This window comes from Seriola lalandi, unplaced genomic scaffold, assembly GCF_002814215.2.
Source record: "Seriola lalandi dorsalis isolate HSWRI2012SDOR001 ecotype SW California unplaced genomic scaffold, Sedor1 jcf7180002054578, whole genome shotgun sequence".
Classification (NCBI taxonomy): domain Eukaryota; kingdom Metazoa; phylum Chordata; class Actinopteri; order Carangiformes; family Carangidae; genus Seriola; species Seriola lalandi.
In genome coordinates, this window is record NW_019525131.1 from 1,413,326 (window position 1) to 1,431,757 (window position 18,432).

Sequence of the window (18,432 nt, forward strand, 5' to 3'; positions counted from 1 at the left end):
CAGATTACAGAAACTGTCAGAAATGTAAAACGTGTGATAGAGATTTACTTCACATGCTTTGGAATTGTTCTTTTCTGAAAGAATTTTGGACATGCAAGTGATCAGGAATTATTCTCATTAATATTTGAGTCTTGAGAATTGAGTCTACTACTACAAAACCCACATTTGCATGTTCAGGTCCAGGGGTCAACTGGCCCTGAATAGAGTCACCACAGTGGAAGCAAGTGATGGTGGAGGGGTTGCTGCAGGAGGAGGATGGCAATCAGCACTGTAAAAGGGTGTTGTGGACGAGATGGTAGTGAGCAGAGGATTTCTGTATGCCTTTCCTACTTGCCTCCGTCCCCCGAATGTTTTTCAGCCTGCTGAGCTCACTGCAGCTGAAGGTGCATTGTTAGGGGTCAGTGGTGGAAAATGCTTCTTGGCCAGTGTTTCCACAAATGTCCTTTGAACCACAAAAGTTACATTTGACAGAGCTTTATGTGCAAATCAATCAGCTTCTCTTGCAGTGCTTTTATTTTATCGCCTTTGCCACAATAAAACTTTCAGTAAACTCCTCCGTCAATAATTAAAAACATGTCAGAGTTTGAATCTCTGGGTGGTCTCCATCCTGTCAGAAAGGTCCAGAGAAAGGACACAATCCTCTGCTTCAGAGTCATGTTTCCAGGATTAACAGATTGTTGTCGACAGAGGAGCTCAGTTCACACAACACTAAGTGCTTGTGTCTTCACTTTAAAACGACATTAAACTTGAAATAAATCAATAAATCAAATGAAACACAGATGTTACAGAGTCAGAACAGACTGGGGAGGATGGGGGCAGCCATGTTGATGTGACGTCTAACATGGTGATAGAGAGAAAATGACTCCCCTGTCACATTTTTCCCTTTACTTATGTATTTGTCCACATCTCTGTGTACTTGCGTGTTCGTCTTTGTTTTCTGTCACTATGTGTTTTGTGTGTTTCTAAGTTTGTGTGCTTCTACAGCATCTGTGACTCACAGACAAACAAGACAGCAGGTGGTGTGTGATGTAATATGGGCCAGATATAAGTCTGCTGTCTGTCTGCAGGATCTACCTGAGGAGGAAACTACACTGGTAAACTGGACCCTCATGGGTTGACAGTTTGGAGATGTTTCAACATGAAAACTGAAACTTCTCTCTGGGCTGGGAAGAGTTGTGCAGCCATTGAGGAGTTTTCTTCCTGTTGTTTCATGGAAAGAGTTTTTTCTGTTGATACTAAGTGAACATTTAATTGGGTTTTGAGACACACCGCAGGACTGGTAGGCAGAGGATGTCATCATCAGGGTCCAAGCTCCCACTGCTCCTGTACGGGATCCTCCTGTACAGCTCCTTTGCTCCTCTCCCAGTCATCAGCAGTAAGAGACAAAGCCTGCAGAGCGCCATGTCGCTCGTCCGGGCCGCTGCCAGCTCCTGGGACAAGAGGGAAGTGACAGCGAGCAATGGAGATTACCTGCTGGGGATCAAAAGACTGAGAAGACTTTACTGTAACGTGGGCATCGGCTTCCACATCCAAGTCCTGCCTAATGGGAAGATCACCGGTGTGCATAATGAGAACAGATACAGTAAGTAATCTTACCATTCCTCATCGACATCCATGTAAATTTGTGACACTGGTCATAACCAGCTGGTTAATGAATTTAACCAGGTAATTTTTATGTTATGAATATACAGGACCAGTCATTCTTGTAAAAAACTTAAAAAAAAATAGTAATTTATCACAATGATAATAATAATCATAATGAATGAATTGTCAGCATTTTAAATAAAGAAGTATTAAATATATACACATATATATTTAAATATATACTGCTGAAGAGAATGAGGATACTGTGGAATCAAAAAGCAGCAGTGATTCCTACTGCATATATATATATATATATATATATATATATATATATACATACATGTGCATCTCAATAAATTAGAATATCATGGAAAAGTTAATTTATTTCAGTAATTCAATTCAATATGTGAATCTCGTATATTATATAGATTCATTACACACAGAGTGAAATATTTCAAGCGTTTATTTCTTTTAATTTTTATGATTCACAGTCTAATCAGCTAATTAACTCAAAACACCTGCAAAGGTCTTAGGGTTAGCCACAAAAGGTCATTGCTTAAGAAGCTGGCAGTTCACAGAGTGCTGTATCCAAGCATATTCATAAAAAGTTGAGTGGAAGGAAAAGTATTGTAGAAAAATGTGCACAAGCAACAGGGATAACCGCAGCCTTGATTGTGAAGCAAAGGTCATTCAAGAATTTGACTGACTGACAGCCTGACTCCAGCCTGAGTCCAGCCACAGACGTATCCAGGACATGGGCTACAACTGTCGCATTCCTCGTGTCAAGCCACTCCTGAACCGGAGACAACGTCAGAAGTGTCTTACCTGAGCTAAGGAGAAAAAGGACTGGACTGTTGCTCAGTGGTCCAAAGTCCTCTTTTCAGATAAAAGTAAATTTAGCATTTTATCATTTGCATGGCATGTCATCTGCTGGTGTTGGTCCACTGTGTTTTATCAAGTCCAAAGTCAACGCAGCCGTCTACCAGGAAATTTTAGAGCACTTCATACTTCCTTCTGCTGACAAGCTTTATGGAGATGCTGATTTCATTTTCCAGCAGGACTTGGTACCTGCCCACACTGCCAAAAGTACCAATACCTGGTTTAATGACCATGGTATTACTTTGCTGGATTGGCCAGCAAACTCGCCTGTATTGTCAAGAGGAAGATGAGAGACACCAGACCCAACAATGCAGATAGTAGACCGCTATCAAAGAAACCTGGGCTTCCATAACACCTCAGCAGTGCCATAGGCTGATCACCTCCATGCCACGCCGCATTGATGCAGTAATTCATGCAAAAGGAGCTTTTCAGTAGGCCAGTTTATTTGTCTTATGTAATATTCAAATTTTCTGAAATACTGAATTTTGGGTTTTCATTAGCTGTAAGCCAGAATAATCAAAATTAAAAGAAATAAACTCTTGAAATATTTCACTCTGTGTCATGAATCTATATAATATATGAGTTTCACTTTTTTAATTGAATTACTGAAATAAATTAATTTTTCCATGATATTCTAATTTATTGAGATGCACCTGTAGATGACTTAGAGTCCATGTAAACCCTGTGTCTGTAATGTGTGACCACAGATGAAGGCCACCAGGATAGACAGATCAGGTTCAAGCCCTGAGATCTGCTGAACTGACAGTGTTAAAACAAAACTACAAGATGTGTAAACATGTTAAACTTCCTAAACTATCAGGCCAGCAGTGCAATGTGATTTTCTGTGCGTGTGTCGAATGAAAGCTGAGAAATAAATGGTAAAGAGTAAAACAATGGTCCAGTACTGATGATGAGGTGCAGCTCTCTTCTTGATGTACTCTATCTGCTGCTGATTGTGGTCTCATTTCATCCCAGCCCTTCTAGAGATTTCCCCAGTGGAGAGAGGAGTGGTGACTCTGTTTGGGATGAGAAGTGGTCTCTTCCTTGCCATGAGTGACAAAGGGAAACTCTACGGCTCGGTAAGAACTTATCAGAACCTGATAACTGGACAGATGTTTTCCTTGATACTAGAGCCAGACTGCATAATCTCCATGATGGAATGTGACAGGCAGGATCCCTGGTATCTACACATCTCAGTAATGTAGTACAGATGGGCCTGAGTTGAAATCATTGCACCACTTCATTTCATTTATTTCATACAATTCAGAATAAAATACAGAATAGCAATGGGTGAAATAAAAAACATGATAATATACAAACATGATAATAGCAAAGTGTGAAAATGGGTCATCACAATAATCTTCAGAAACTTGTGACTGTCACTTTACCTGCATACAATGACAGGCCCAGAATAGCTAAAGCTTAAAACCTTATATAAAAGCCTGAAGAAAAACTACATGGTCCAAAAACATCTGTCCAAAAATTAATTCAATAGGCAGGATACACAATCAGAAATAAATGGTAAGTAAAAATAATATCACAGTAGAGTAACCAGTTGTGAAGACACTAGAGTTTTTTTTTTTTTGTTATTAACATTTTTTTATTTGAAGAAAGGAAAAAAAAAAGAAACAGGTTATACATGTACATCTCGTCGAGTCTTATCGTCAAAGCATATCAGTAGAGAAAATAGGTTAAAAAGAAAAGGGAAGAAAGAAAAAACAGAATCACAATTCCTTCATTACAAAAGCACCTAAACTCTCCATCCCAGTATTCACAGTTTTATAGGTAACTTGTGTATCCAAGAAATGAGAAATTACAAAATATTACAAAATAACATTGATAACCGTAATTATAATGAGCTTATGCGCCCCGTATTCATCTTCCTTAGTCCATGGTTTCTCCTGTGAACATTACCTTATTGTGGGGTGATAACAGCGATGACAAAAGCAACAGTAACTCAAATAAAAATAGTAAATAAAATAGAGATAGCTTGCTGCATACATGTATAACACTGACTGATAATAGTGTATTGCTACACCAGAAACAGAAAACAGAACCAGATGAGTGGAGTCAGAAACCAGGGGGGAGGGATTATCACTTTAACCAGCATCTTGTCTATCAGTTGTTAGATAATTGGTCCAGCCTTTCCAGTAACTTTCAAACTTATCTTGTTCCAGCCTCAGGATAAATGTTAGCTTCTCCATTATGAAAATATCCTTGATCACTTTAATCCAATCTTCGACTGTAGGAGAATCTTTTGTCAACCATTTCCTTGTGATCGCTTTTGTACTGGCTAATAGTAAAATATTATACATGTATTTGTTTTCAGGTCCCTTAACAGTGTCCGGTCTTAGCCCCAGACATAAGGTCTCAAACCCTGATGGGATCACTATTTTCATGATTTTCTCTATGTTCAATTTGATTTCTTCCCAATATTTTGAAATGACCGGGCAGTCCCAAAACACATGAAGATGTGTTGCCTTACTCTCACCACAGGATCTCCAGCAAGATGTACTTCCTCCCCGATAAGTCCTCTGTGCTGGAACTCTAAAAAACCTAACTACGTTTTTCCAGCCAAATTCTCTCCAAGACAGAGAGGATGTACTCTTCCACTGTTGTAAAATTATTTTTTCCCATGTTTCCATCTGCATCGTGGTGTTACTCTCTTTCTCCCATTTCTCCTTTATATACACAGTATCCCCTCCTTCTAGTTCTTGCAACACCTTATATATCTTTGATATGTTTCCACGTCCAGGGTCTGACCTGTAGCTGAGAAGAAATATCTTCACTAGTCCCAAATTAGTTTGTTGCAATGCCTCCTTTTCCATTATTTTCTCTAGGTAATGTCTAACTTGCAAGAATCTATAAAAGTCTTGGTTTGTTAAACAAAATCGATTTTTAATATCCTGGAATTGTTGCAGTGTGCCCCTTTCATAGAGGTCAATATGTTTTATTAACCCTTTATCAGCCCACTGTTTAAATCTTACATCCATCCTGTTTGGTAAGAAATCTGTGTCGTATCCTATCCATCTTATCATCCAGTATGGTTCTTTACCCTTGTTTTCATTGATTACCTTGTGCCAAATCCTCATTGACATTTTAATCCATGGGTTTGTGTCTTTTAGACAAGTAATCAACCCACTATCCCCTATAATTGCTTGTAATGGAATATCACTAGATATCTGACATTCTATGTCTTTCCACTTCGCTTTATAGGAAGGGTTGCAAATGTTAACCAGAATTTTTATCTGCACCGCTTGGTGATAATTTTTAATATTTGGGAGAGCAAGGCCTCCTTTGTCTTTTGTTAATTGTAGAGTCTTGTAGCGAATTCTTGGCCTCTTCCCCTGCCAGATGAAACGTGATATTAATTTGTCTAATTCCTGAAATTTCCCCTTTGGAAGTTCGGCTGGTATGTTTTGGAACAAATATAGTAACCTGGGTAACAAGTTCATTTTTATTGCTTCCACCCTCTGTCCTAATCCTAAAAAAGGGACAAGATTCCACCTGGTCAGATCGGATTTGATTTTGGAAAATAGTGGGTCGTAGTTCTCCGATATAATCATGTTCAGGTGTTTTGGAATATTCACACCTAGATATTTAATTGACTTTGAGTCCCAATTGACTTTAAATTCCTCTCTTATGGGTTGGCTAGGTGAATAATTAAATGTCAAAATTTGAGATTTGTGGGTGTTTAATTTATAACCTGATAGTAAACCATATTCCCTTAGGGTTATGAACAGTTCTGGAAAGGAGGAGGATGGGTGCCCCAAGTATATCAAAATGTCATCTGCGAACAGGGCAATTTTGTGTTCTTCTTGCGACACCATGATCCCCTTTATCTTATCATTCTGCCTTATCCACTGACTCAAGGGCTCTATAAAGATGTCAAATAAGAGCGGGGATATAGGGCAACCCTGCCGACATCCCCTTTCTAATTCAAAATTATTTGATAATCCTCCATTAATCCGAATTTTAGCTGTTGGTTTATAGTACAAAGCTTGTATTATTTTAACAAAATCATCATGAAACTGGAACCTTTCTAGTGTCTTGCATAAGAATGACCAATCAACAGAGTCGAAAGCCTTCTCTGCGTCTAACCCTAACAAGACAGTCTCTAAATTGTCTTTGTTTATATGGTTGATTACATGTAATGTCCTCCTAACATTGTCTTGTGTTTGCCTCTGTTTAATGAACCCTGTTTGATCCAATTGTATAATATCTGGAAGTATTGTTTCTAATCGTTTTGCTAAAATTGATGTGAAGAGTTTATAATCCTGATTCAACAAACTAATTGGTCGATAATTAGAGCAATATGTCTTATCTTTACCTTCTTTCGGTATTACAGTGATGATCGCTTCCCTCCAAGATGGAGGAATCTCTCCTTTTTTAATGACCCAATTGAATGTTCTCAATAACAATGGTGATAGTAAGTCACTGAAGGTCTTGTACCACTCCGCTGTAAACCCGTCTGAACCTGGGGACTTATTAGGTTTGAGTGTAGAAATTGCCTTTTGGAGTTCTTCTTTAGTCACATTTGCCAATAAGACTTTATTCTGGTCTTCTGTAATTGTGGGGAGATTAAGTGAAGTAAGCAGAGATTCAGGTAATTTATCCCCCTTACTGACCATCCGGGTATATAGTTTTTTGTAATATTTTTCAAAACAATTGTGAATGTCCTGAGAGTCTAGTTTCATTTGTTTGGTGATTGGGTCTTTGATTTTATAAACTACCCTCTCTGCTTGTTGTTTTTTTAATGTATAAGCCAGAATTTTACTTAGGGTTAGGGTTAGGGTTTATTACCTACTTCATAGTACTTCTGTTTCAAAAAGGTTAATTTCTTCTGTATGTCGACCTCATAAACTTCTTTGATCTGGTTTTTAATTTCCTTAATTTTCTGCGTAATATCCAATTGGACATCTTTTTTATGTTTGTTCTCCAAATTTTCTAGCTCCTTTTCTAGTTTTTTCAGTTTTTCCTGTCTAAGCCTCTTTTGTAGGGCCAATTTAGCAATAATTTTCCCTCTCAAGACAGCCTTACCTTCATCCCATACCATAAGTGGGGATACCTCCCCATTATCATTTTCTGACAGGTATAACTGTATTTCCTCTTTAAGTTCTTTCTTCATTTTTCCTTTAAGTACATTTAGATTAAGTCTCCAGGAAAAATTGTTTAGATGATTTAAATGTTTGAATGTTGAATGTTTAGAAGATTTAAATCTAGGTAAACCGGGCTGTGGTCCGACAAATCCATTATCCCAATTTTACAAGACCTTACAAAACCAATATCTTTGCTGTACATAAAAAACTAGTCGATCCTCGAGTAAATTTTATGCGGTGGGGAGTAAAAAGTGTAGTCTCTAGTCGTAGGATTGAACTCCCTCCAAACATCGCAAATGCCCATCTCTCTTATCATCTTTCTCACCTTTTTACTTACTGAATTAGTCTGAGTGACTCTTGACACATCCCACTCTGGATTCAGTCTCAAATTAAAGTCACCACCACAGATCACCATTCCCTGGGCTTTTGTAATCATTAGGTCAAAGATTTGTCTGTAGAACTCTAGTCTTGTCTGAGATTTCTGATATCTTTTCAAAAATTATTCTTTTCGATATCAGTGTTGCCACTCCCCTTCTGTGTCCTGTTTTATAGGACGATGAGTAAACCTGGTTAAAGCCCTGCCTATTAAGTTTAGCGTGTTCAGAATTAGTTAGGTGGGTCTCTTGCAGGAATATTATATCTACCTTGTCTTTTTTCATTTTGCCCAAAATTTTACTTCTTTTTACCGGATTAAGTACGCCCTTCACATTGTAAGAAGCCATTCTAAGTGGAATTTTGCAGAGTTGTACAGGCACGTCTCACTCTCGTAGAACACCCTCATTCTGGCTGGGAAAGGGGTCTGGAACCGTAAATTATTTTCCCGCAGCACCTTTTTCGCCTCCGCGTATTCCCGGCGCTTCTTGAGGGTCTCCGGTGCATAGTTGTGGTCCACAAAAACTCTTCTCTCCTGATGTAGAAACCCCTTTTTCCGCCACACCAGTTTCAGGATTTCTTCTTTAGTTTTGCTGCTGGAGAACTTAACAATTATCGATCTCGGGGGAGACTGGGCCGGGGGCTTCGGTCCTAGTGTGCGGTGCGCACGCTCAATCTTCAGGTCGTGGGTGGGAGGCAGCTCCAGCTTCTCCTTCAGCAGATTTTCCACGAATGTTATCATCGATGTGGAGTTGCTCTCCGACCCTTCCTCTACGCCGTGGATTCTTATGTTCTCCCGTCTTGCTCTTCCCTCTTGATCCGTTAGCTTTTCCTCCAACTTAGCCTGTAGCTTTAGCAGTTCCCTCGTAGCTTCTTCCAGCCCCTGCACTCTTTCTTCGGTTTCTGAAATTCGCATTTCAGCTTCTTCAATTCTGCTGTTAGTTGCCTTAATGTCTTCTTGTATCTCTCGGAGAGTGTCTACGTTTTCGCGCTGAAACTCTCTCAGCTCTAGCAGTATCACCTGCAAGCTAACCATGTCCGCATCCACCTGTAGCTCCGCCACGTCAGGCGGGCTAATTGTGCCGTCCTCGACCGACTCTTCCTCGGCTGTTTGAGCTCTTTCTTTCGTCTGTGTCACATGTTTTTGTTTTGGTTTGGGCATATTGTTAACGCCTATAAAACTTCTTCTATTAATATGAAGCAATCTCTCAAGTAAGATACGGCGTTTTCTTAATGATCGGGGAGCTCCGATAATACGCTGCCTAACTCATGGCTGCTAGACCGGGAAGAAGACACTAGAGTTTAATCATATTTTAGTGACAACTATCTCTCTTTTTAAAAACAACAGAGACATTTTTACAGTTATCAGACTTCTTTGGACTGCTGCACACCACACTACAACAGTTAAGTTCTCAGCCTTTATTTATTTATTTATTTTTTTAAGCATATTTTTTGGGGCTTTTTATGCCTTTATTTGACAGGACAGTAAAGAGACAGGAAATGGGGAGAGAGGGGGAATGACATGCAGTAAAGGCCGTCCGATGCGGGACTCGAAGCAGGGCCGACTGCAGCCTCTACACATGGCGCGCCTGCTTAGACTACTACGCCACACGACGCCTCAAGTTCTCACCCTTTATAAGAAGTTTTTTCTGGTCTTGCAAGTGAAGGATGGTCAACTCGAATAAAGTCTTAAAAACAACATAATATATAATACAGGCATTGTGAGAGATATTTCACTCAGTAAACTTAAAAATACAGTGAGAACTTTAGTGTGGACCATCATGTTACACATATGAATCTGTAGTTTCTCCTGATAACTAGGAAAAGTATTACATCAAATAATATTACAGTCTTTTAGATGAGGCTTCATATGTTCATCCTACCACTGCTGTTGAATGTTCACCGAGGTTTGTGTAGCTGATCCATGTGCTGTGAAACTGGTTTGACCTCAGGAGGGAGTTGTGGTCATTGCTTTGTCTGCCAGAACATGGCCAAAATGTCTCACCACCATGAGCCTGAAGTAACCGGCTGAACCTGAGGATTGGTGTAGTCCCATGTTTAGAGAGTGGAGTATCTGTAGGGGTAATAGAGGACTTTGAACTCTTTAAGATACGATAATATCAATAATGTTTTTGTACTTCCTATCAATACTCTGCTGCAGCATTCTGGATCAGCTGGAGAGTCTTCAGAGACCTGTTGTTCCAGCCAGATAATAATGAATTACAACAATCCAGACTCCAAGTTACAAAAGCAGGGACTAGATTTTCTGCATCTTTCAGAGACAGGATGAAAAAAGGCAATTCATGAAGTTTGTTTTCTATGGAACACATCCTGATCAAAGACAACACAGAGATGTATAGCAGCTATAACATTAGATAATGTATTTGTGTGTGTGGACTCCAGTACTACAACTGTGTGGACTCCAGTACTACAACAACAGCAAAACGTTTTTTGTCATCTAGGTCTATATGATGTTTAGCCAACTGACTGGTTTCATCTGACCTCATTGATAAATATAATTTGGTATCATCTACATAACAGTAAGAGTTTATGGAGTGGTCCTAATAATATTGTATGAACAGAACTGATCCAAACACATATCCTTGTGGAACTCCATATCTAACTTTTGTGTTCATGGAGGATTCATCATTAATGTGTACAAACTGAAATTGATCTCATAAATTGGACACTGATTCTTGAGATAAGGGACAAAACATGTTTTAGGTCTTCTATTTAAAAAAACACATTCATTTGAAATAGATATAGTTATAGACAAAAGTCTCAGCCAACAAACCATGTAAAGGAACAGGTTTTGTCTGACACATCAAAAACGTGCTTTTCTAAGTTGATCAATTCAACAAGAGATTCAAGTCCTCAAGCATCTAATAATAGTGTTCTGTGACAAAGTTAAGTAATAAAATGCATTATATACATTTGTCTTCTTATTTCACACTGTTAAGAAAATTTCCAAGTTCCTGAATTTTGTATCCATTTTTAATATTAAGCATGTATAATAAATGTTCTTACGCAAAGAAGACACCATTGAATGATTTAAGTCCTGATTTAAACCGGATTAGTGTGGTTCCTTTAAGGATCAACAAGTGGGCTAAGTGAGGGAGGTGGTGAGGGACTGACCGGAGTAGGCAGAGAGTGGCATGAGAGTGATGTGGAGAGTGATGTGGAGAGTGGTGTGTCCTTAACTAGAGGTAGCATCTCGTCTCGAGGTAGCATAAGCAGGAATGAAATCAGCTTTAATTGCACGCTGGCTGGAAATTCTATAGTCCAATAGAGAAGCGGGCGGAGATTAGCTACATTGCTAAGTATGGACAGAGTGCTCAGGGTGAATAGGACAGTTTACCTTGTCAGTGGACTCACACAGGTAGACTTGCTGGTCTTTACCAAAGTACAGAGTACAAGGGCTGATGCAGCATGAGCAACCCTTAAGGTTGGGGTCAGGTTGTGGGGGGGTAGGTTGACCTTTGGCTGCAGCTGCTCTCAGACCTCTATGAGGGAGTCTGTATACTATCCTCTGTGATCAGGTGATACAGTGAAAACAGCTGTATGCTATTCTTCATACAGCTGTGACATCTCTGCCCAGGCATAATTCAGTCGCCAAATGTGGCTCTCCTGATGCTCACAGGGTGTCAATGGTTCAGGACAGGGGGGCACAAACAGACAGACCCTTATTTAAAGTAAAATCAATTCCTCATGTGTGTGTATTTACTGTACCTGTCGGGTCCAATACCTTTGTGGGAACAAAAATGGCTGTTTGAGGGTTAAGATTTGGTTTTAGGGTTTTAGATTAGGACCAAGTTTATGGTCGGGGTTAGGTATTTAGTACTGATGATCAAGGTCAGGGTGGTGAGCAGGGAATTCATTATGTCAGTGACATGTCCCTATTAGTATAGTAAGATTATATAATATTTACACATCTGACATATTTTTATGTCATACATACATACATTTATTAACATGACTCCTCCAACCTGAACAACTATCAACCCTCTCAAACAACCCACAGGAGTGTCTCCTGAAATAGTGCCCCTATGGCAGCAGGAATACCGGACCTCAATTTTCATGATTACAGTAATAAACACAAGCAGCCTACCTTCGTCTCTGTGGTTATGGTCATGGCTTGGTTAGGTTTAGGATAGGATGGTGATTTGGGTTAAAATATGTACTTCCTTAACATTAGACGATTTTGGTCATGGTTACAATAATAACAACGAACAGTCACTGATAATAGAAACAACATAAACTGCTGGTTTCACACAGGAATTGAACACCGCTCTCCTGTGTCATATTCATCCTGCCACCACAACCTTCTCCTGACATGAACTCTGTCTCTCTTTATACTCTGTCACCGCACTTTTCCCTTTGCTCCTGTCATAATTACTATGACCACTAGATGTCGCCTAGCTACAAAACCTAAATATGGGTCATAACAACCTGCTGCAAAGACTAACTATGTTTTCTTCAGGAGGACAGTCTTTGTCTTGTTTCCTAACTCAGAGCAACACAACACAGCACTGTCACTGTAATAATAAACTAATGAGCAGAATGAAATGTCTATGTGTGTATGATCAGTAACAATAAACAATAAATAAATACTTGTTTTCCACATGTCTTAAAGGATCAGTGTTTACATCCTGGTCTTAGCTTCTGTGACATTTAAAAATGGAAGCTCTCACATGCTATAACAATAACTGAGTTCAACAATAACTGTTTCTCTTCATCCTCCTCTTCCTCTCCTCAGGGCCACTACAATGATGAATGCAAGTTCAAGGAGAAGCTTCTTGCCAACAACTACAATGCCTATGAATCAGCTGTCTACCCCGGCATGTACATTGGCCTCAGCAAGACCGGCAAAACCAAGAGAGGCAACCGGGTCACACCCACCATGACCATGACGCACTTCCTGCCCAGGATATGAAGTTTAAGATAGAGACTGTAGACAGTGCAGAACAAGGTTGGGATTCACTGTTGGACTCTTGTTCTCCAAACACTCAGTCAGCAGAGCAGAGATGAACCTCTGCTGCTGCAGTCTGACATGTCCAATCACAAACTGAGCAGAACTGCGGGTACTGATAACATCAACATGTCTGTAAATCAAGACTCCAGTGTGTTAACAATGACACTTCACTAATATTCATGGGCAGTGCCAGGAGAGTCCAGCTTTAACAGATGTGTCTTCCACCACAAACTCCCTATTTTTATTTTTCATTCCTGTTGCTTATGGAGTTTCAGTCATACCCACAACACATGGATTAAAGCTGTAGGTGGTGAACCAACAGTCAGGGACCAGGTCTTAATTCTGATAATCAATATTGATCCAGTGGATATGATGTTATTGTATCACCACATGTTTCACAAATAATAAGTAAACTCCAAATCATCATGTGGAGAATCTTACAGCCGTTATGTGTCTCAGGTAACTGAGAGGTGGTGACTGAGGACTGAGTCGGAGTAAAGATGCAAGACGGATAGAAGTATATCTTAATAAAGAAATATTTGCAGAGGTCATTTACAGCTAATACTGAGATCCCTCATAACTCCTCATTTTCTATATTCAACAGCACCTTCAGAAACACGTGTTAATGTTTGGAACTGCATCCAGAGGAGTATTTTCTTCTGTTTTATGCACATACAGTCATGATTCCAGTGCAGACACTAATGAAGGCTGCAGGAACCAATCCTAAAACCCAGAAATCGGTTGCATTTTATCACTTCCTGTTCCCTGGTCCTGAAGTCTCAACTCACCAGTCCATCTTTACAGCCTCATTGTTACTAACTACTGTTAATAACTTTGTCAGAGGAAAGGTTTTTGTAGAAGAGGTCAGAGCAAAATCAAACTACAAGTTGGCTGCCAGCAGGTTCAATAACTGTCAGTCGCTAAAAGTTGATGATGCAGCGCAGCTACAGGTCAGCACAGCCTGAACTTCTCACTAAGGGACAGTTGAAAATGGACACAGAAAATACTCAAATAAATATATAAAAAATAAACTTTGGCATTTTTGGTATTTGTCCATGTCTGTCTCCATCAGAAAATTTGCAAGTAAATCTTTTCCCCTTTCTGTGGAAAAGCAACAGGATGCACAGTTACTGTATAAAATAAAAGCCAGCAGGATTTGTTCTTACACAAATAAAACACTTATTACTTTGACTGACTCACTGAATTATATATCATACAATATAATATTATATCATATAAATTTTAGAAAGGAAGAAAACACAAAACACACTAACCCTCCTCTTTGCCCAAATATGGGCTCCTGGTGAAATTCCTGTTTTACCCAGTTCATCCACCACGATGATCTGCTGTGATGTAGGGTTAGGAGTGTTTATAGTTTCTTTGAGGTGAACTTGTCCTATGTGTAAGAAAGGTGGGTGTAGTCTGTGAGTGGTGTAGATTAACCTGTGAACTTAGTCCATAGTGAAACAAGCTTTAGCTCCTCTAACATCAGGTACTTAATATTGCTCCTCTTGTAGCTGACTGTTAATGAACACAGGTAAACCTTTACAAAACTGTTCAGACTAAATCAGCTGTCCCTGCTCTACCTGGTGCCAGGACTTGTCCCCCAATCCCCAGACCCCCACCAATGAACCAGCCCTAAACCCAGCTGAAAGAGCTGAGCAGCACTGTGTTGAATCATATGTCAGTCTGTGGGAATTTATTTTTTATTATTGTGAAAAAAAAGAAAAATGATTGAATATTAAATCTTTTTCAATGATAAAAATTCAAAACTGTGATTATTTTTCCACTTTTTGATAATTATATAAAACATTGTATTGTCTGTTGTGGATACTGGATAGTGTGAGCAGTCTTACATTACATAGTGAATTCCAGCAGAATGGCACATACCTGTATGCTCAGTGTTATATTGTCAGGGACAGAGGGGTGGTGGGGGCCCAGAATCTCTGGCAGTGCCCCTCTGTTACAGGTGACAGTCTTCAGTATATTGTGGTGGTTTGTTGAGGTGCCATTAGTTCTCTTTAATAGGTTTGGATGATGTCACCCGTTTGTCACAAGGGGGATTCCACTGCAGGTTGTGTCAGTATAGAGTAGAAAGGTTATTTGGTTCATTACAATAAAACACAACAATAAGAGGCTTTGCTTGCCAAATGTACACCCCACTTACGTTGCTTGTTCCTTACTCCTAGACTCCTGCTGGGTTGTAACACCCTCCTATCATGTTCAACGGACAAATGCGTCATCTTTGAGAAGCTGGAACCAGAGAATGTCTGACATATTACTCTAGAAATGACAAAAATTCAGGGATCAGAGTGGTTGCACATAAAACTTTCTGTCAATCAACTAATCAATTAATTGACTAATCGTTGTAGCTATGAAACACTGATTAGATTTGATTAGAATCTCTGTTGGCTGGAACAACAGTATACTTTTCTCTCATTTAAAGTAGATCTCCAAACCACATCCCTTAAAGGTGCTATTGCTACATAGCTTACCTTAGCATTAAAGTTATAATCTGTAACTTTTCCACATCAAAATGTCTAAAAACAACTAAACCTATGCTCTACATGTTGAGTTGTGTTCTTACATTATCTCAAATGTTTCCAAATGTTATCAATTCAAGTCAAATATCAAATAAGAGAAATGAAAATGACACATGATCATGATCATATCCATGGTCATGTGTCAGTGTTATGTTTGTTGGACATAAGCTCAACATTGACTCTTATCTAGTTTTAACCAACATACATTTAACTTTTACCTTGGTGGTTTTCAACAATATATTTTAAGCAGATGAAGGATTTTAGTCATCGGACGTCTGGAGTTATCAGAGAAAAAAGCTGAGTAAATGTTAGACAGCTCAGATCCCAGCTGCTAGAGACGTCCTGTCCTGTGTCACTGAAGACCGTCGGTGAATCACTGATTTTTAAAGTGAAACTGCTTTATGGATGTTTCTACTGGTTTTAATCCCCTAGTGTGGTTGTTGTGTAGAGAACACCTCTATGGCAAGCAGTTTTAACATGTAATGGCTAAATTTGACTATCCAGAATTAACATTACAGATATCAACAACACAATTTTGACTCATCGTAATTACATTTTTACTAGTCAAAATGACAGTTAGAGATATTTGTAATTCAGTTTTGACTAGTCACAGTGGCAGTTATATCTTTAAGTCAATTTCGTCTAGTCAAAAGTGAATTACAGATATCTGCAATGATGTCACTGAAAACGACATTCGACTTGTCACACATCTATCGTGACAAACGTCCTTTTGACTCGTCAGAATTGTCGTGCATGACGTTGATCATGCGAGGCTTACCATTGGATACTGGTTTAGCAAACAAATCATTTGAACAGTGTTATCAGAAGGCAGTTGCTGTTCTGGATAAAATTTGAAAATTTGTGGGGAACGAGAGCTTCGTTCACTTGAGAGCTGTGGTACAAATTTACATCGCATTGCACATTTATTGTCTCCAGACACACTTGAGGACCTCCGACCAAGTCTGGATGGTCTCAGAACACTGATCTCTGGAGTTGTGTTACCTGAAAATGGAGGGTTTTCAGCCCATCGAATTCATTCAGATGAGTTTATTTTGCTTTGTAAAACATGATTTGATATTTGATATGAATAATCAGACAGTAACAGAAAATGCTCAAACTGTTGGAATGAGCTGTAGACAAACAAACAAACCAATAATAACGACAATAGTTTAATAATAAATATACAATATATTCCTGTTCCCGGTGAGGGTTGGACTCCGCCAGGGCTGCCCTTTGTCACTGGTTCTGTTCATAACTTTTATGCACAGAATTTCTAGGCGCAGCCGGCTGGTGGACGGGTTTGGTTTCGGTGGCGGGAGGATCTCGTCTCTGCTTTTTGCGGATGATGTGGTCCTCCTAGCTTCATCGAACGCCAACCTTCAGCTCTTGAGCGGTTCGCGGCCGAGTGTGAAACGGCTGGGATGAAAATCAGCACCTCCAAGTCTGAGGCCATGGTTCTCAGCCGGAAACGGGTGGATTGCCCGCTTCAGGTCGGGGGGGAGGCTTTGCCTCAGGTGGAGGAGTTAAAGTATCTCGGGATCTTGTTCACGAGTGAGGGTAGGATGGAGCGGGAGATCGACAGGCAGATTGGGGCGGCGTCAGCAGTGATGTGGGCGCTGAATCGGTCCGTTGTGGGGAAGAGGGAGCTAAGCCGGAAGGCGAAGCTCTCAATTTTCCGGTCGATCTACGTTCCGATCCTCACCTATGGTCATGAGCGTTGGGTAATGACCGAAAGAACGAGATCGCGAGTACAAGCGGCCGAAATGAGTTTCCTCCGCAGGGTGGCCGGGCTCAGCCTTAAAGATAGGGTGAGGAGCTCGGTCATCCGGGAGGGACTCGGAGTAGAGCTGCTGCTCCTCCATGTCGAAAGGAGCCAGTTGAGGTGGTTCGGGCATCTGGTGAGGATGCCTCCTGGACGCCTCCCTGGGGAGGTGTTTCGGGCATGTCCCACCGGGAGAAGACCTCGAGGTCGACCAAGGACACGCTGGAGGGATTATATCTCTCAGCTGGCCTTGGAACGCCTCGGGATTCTCCCGGAGGAACTGGTGGAAGTGGCTGCGGAGAGGGCCGTCTGGACCTCTCTGTTGAGGCTGCTCCCCGGATAAGCGGGAGACGACGAGACGAATATTAGGCTAATAATCTGGACTATGGTTGGATCAGGGTTGGATAAACAGCTGGCTTTCTACCAACCTGATTATTCTGGGGTACGAAACTAAAAACGTAAGAAAGGAAAAAATTTAAATAAGCTCTTGTGATGATCAAAGACAAGTAAATTGTGAAATTCCTAGAATACTGAGTGATTAAATTAATTATGATCATCACAAACTCAGGTGTGTCTCTTTAGACCAGACCTCGGCAAATTACGGCCCGCGGGCCACATCCGGCCCTTTATACGCCCCTGTCCGGCCCGCGAGGCCAATTATGAAGAACATAAATAAGACAAACGTGTCTTTTTTACTTTTATTTAAAAATGTTAATTTTATTTTGAAAAGCGTTACTTTACTTTTGTAAGAACATATGCGCGTGCGCGGGTGAAGGTTAACGGTCACAAGTGATGCTCGCTCGTTCACCCTCAAGATGTCAGCTCACGCTAAGAAAAGAAAAGTTGATAACGAATTCAACAAGAAATGGACTGCAAATTACTTCTTTACAGAAGTTAAAGGTAAAGCAGTATGCTTAATCTGTGGTACACAGGTCGCTGTGTTTAAAGATTACAATTTGAATCGACACTACACGACCAAACATGAAGACAAATACAAAAAGAAGCTGAAGAACAGAGCGGCCGACTTTGACTGTTTTTCTCTGGCGTTGGATGAGAGCTGCGATATACGTGACACCGCCCAGATGCTCATCTTCTTACGTGGGATAACCGCGGACTTCCAAATCACGGAGGAGTTGGCAGGTATGCAATCCATGAAAGGGACAACGACCGGTAATGACTTGTTCAGAGAGGTAGAGTCATGTTTGGAAATGTTAGGACTGA

General features: G+C 40.2%; 1 protein-coding gene and 1 pseudogene across 1 annotated transcript; both read left to right on the plus strand.

Moving 5' to 3' along the window:
* The first annotated feature begins 1,290 nt into the window (after positions 1 to 1,290).
* Positions 1,291 to 12,867, plus strand: LOC111663602 (fibroblast growth factor 4-like). The gene is made up of 3 exons (XM_023417860.1): positions 1,291 to 1,582; positions 3,439 to 3,542; positions 12,691 to 12,867. Exons 1-3 carry the CDS (start codon positions 1,291 to 1,293, stop codon positions 12,865 to 12,867), a joined length of 573 nt encoding a protein of 190 aa, XP_023273628.1.
* A 487-nt stretch (positions 12,868 to 13,354) lies between these two features.
* Positions 13,355 to 18,432, plus strand: part of LOC147818472 (uncharacterized) — a 9,020-nt pseudogene continuing 3,942 nt past the window's right edge.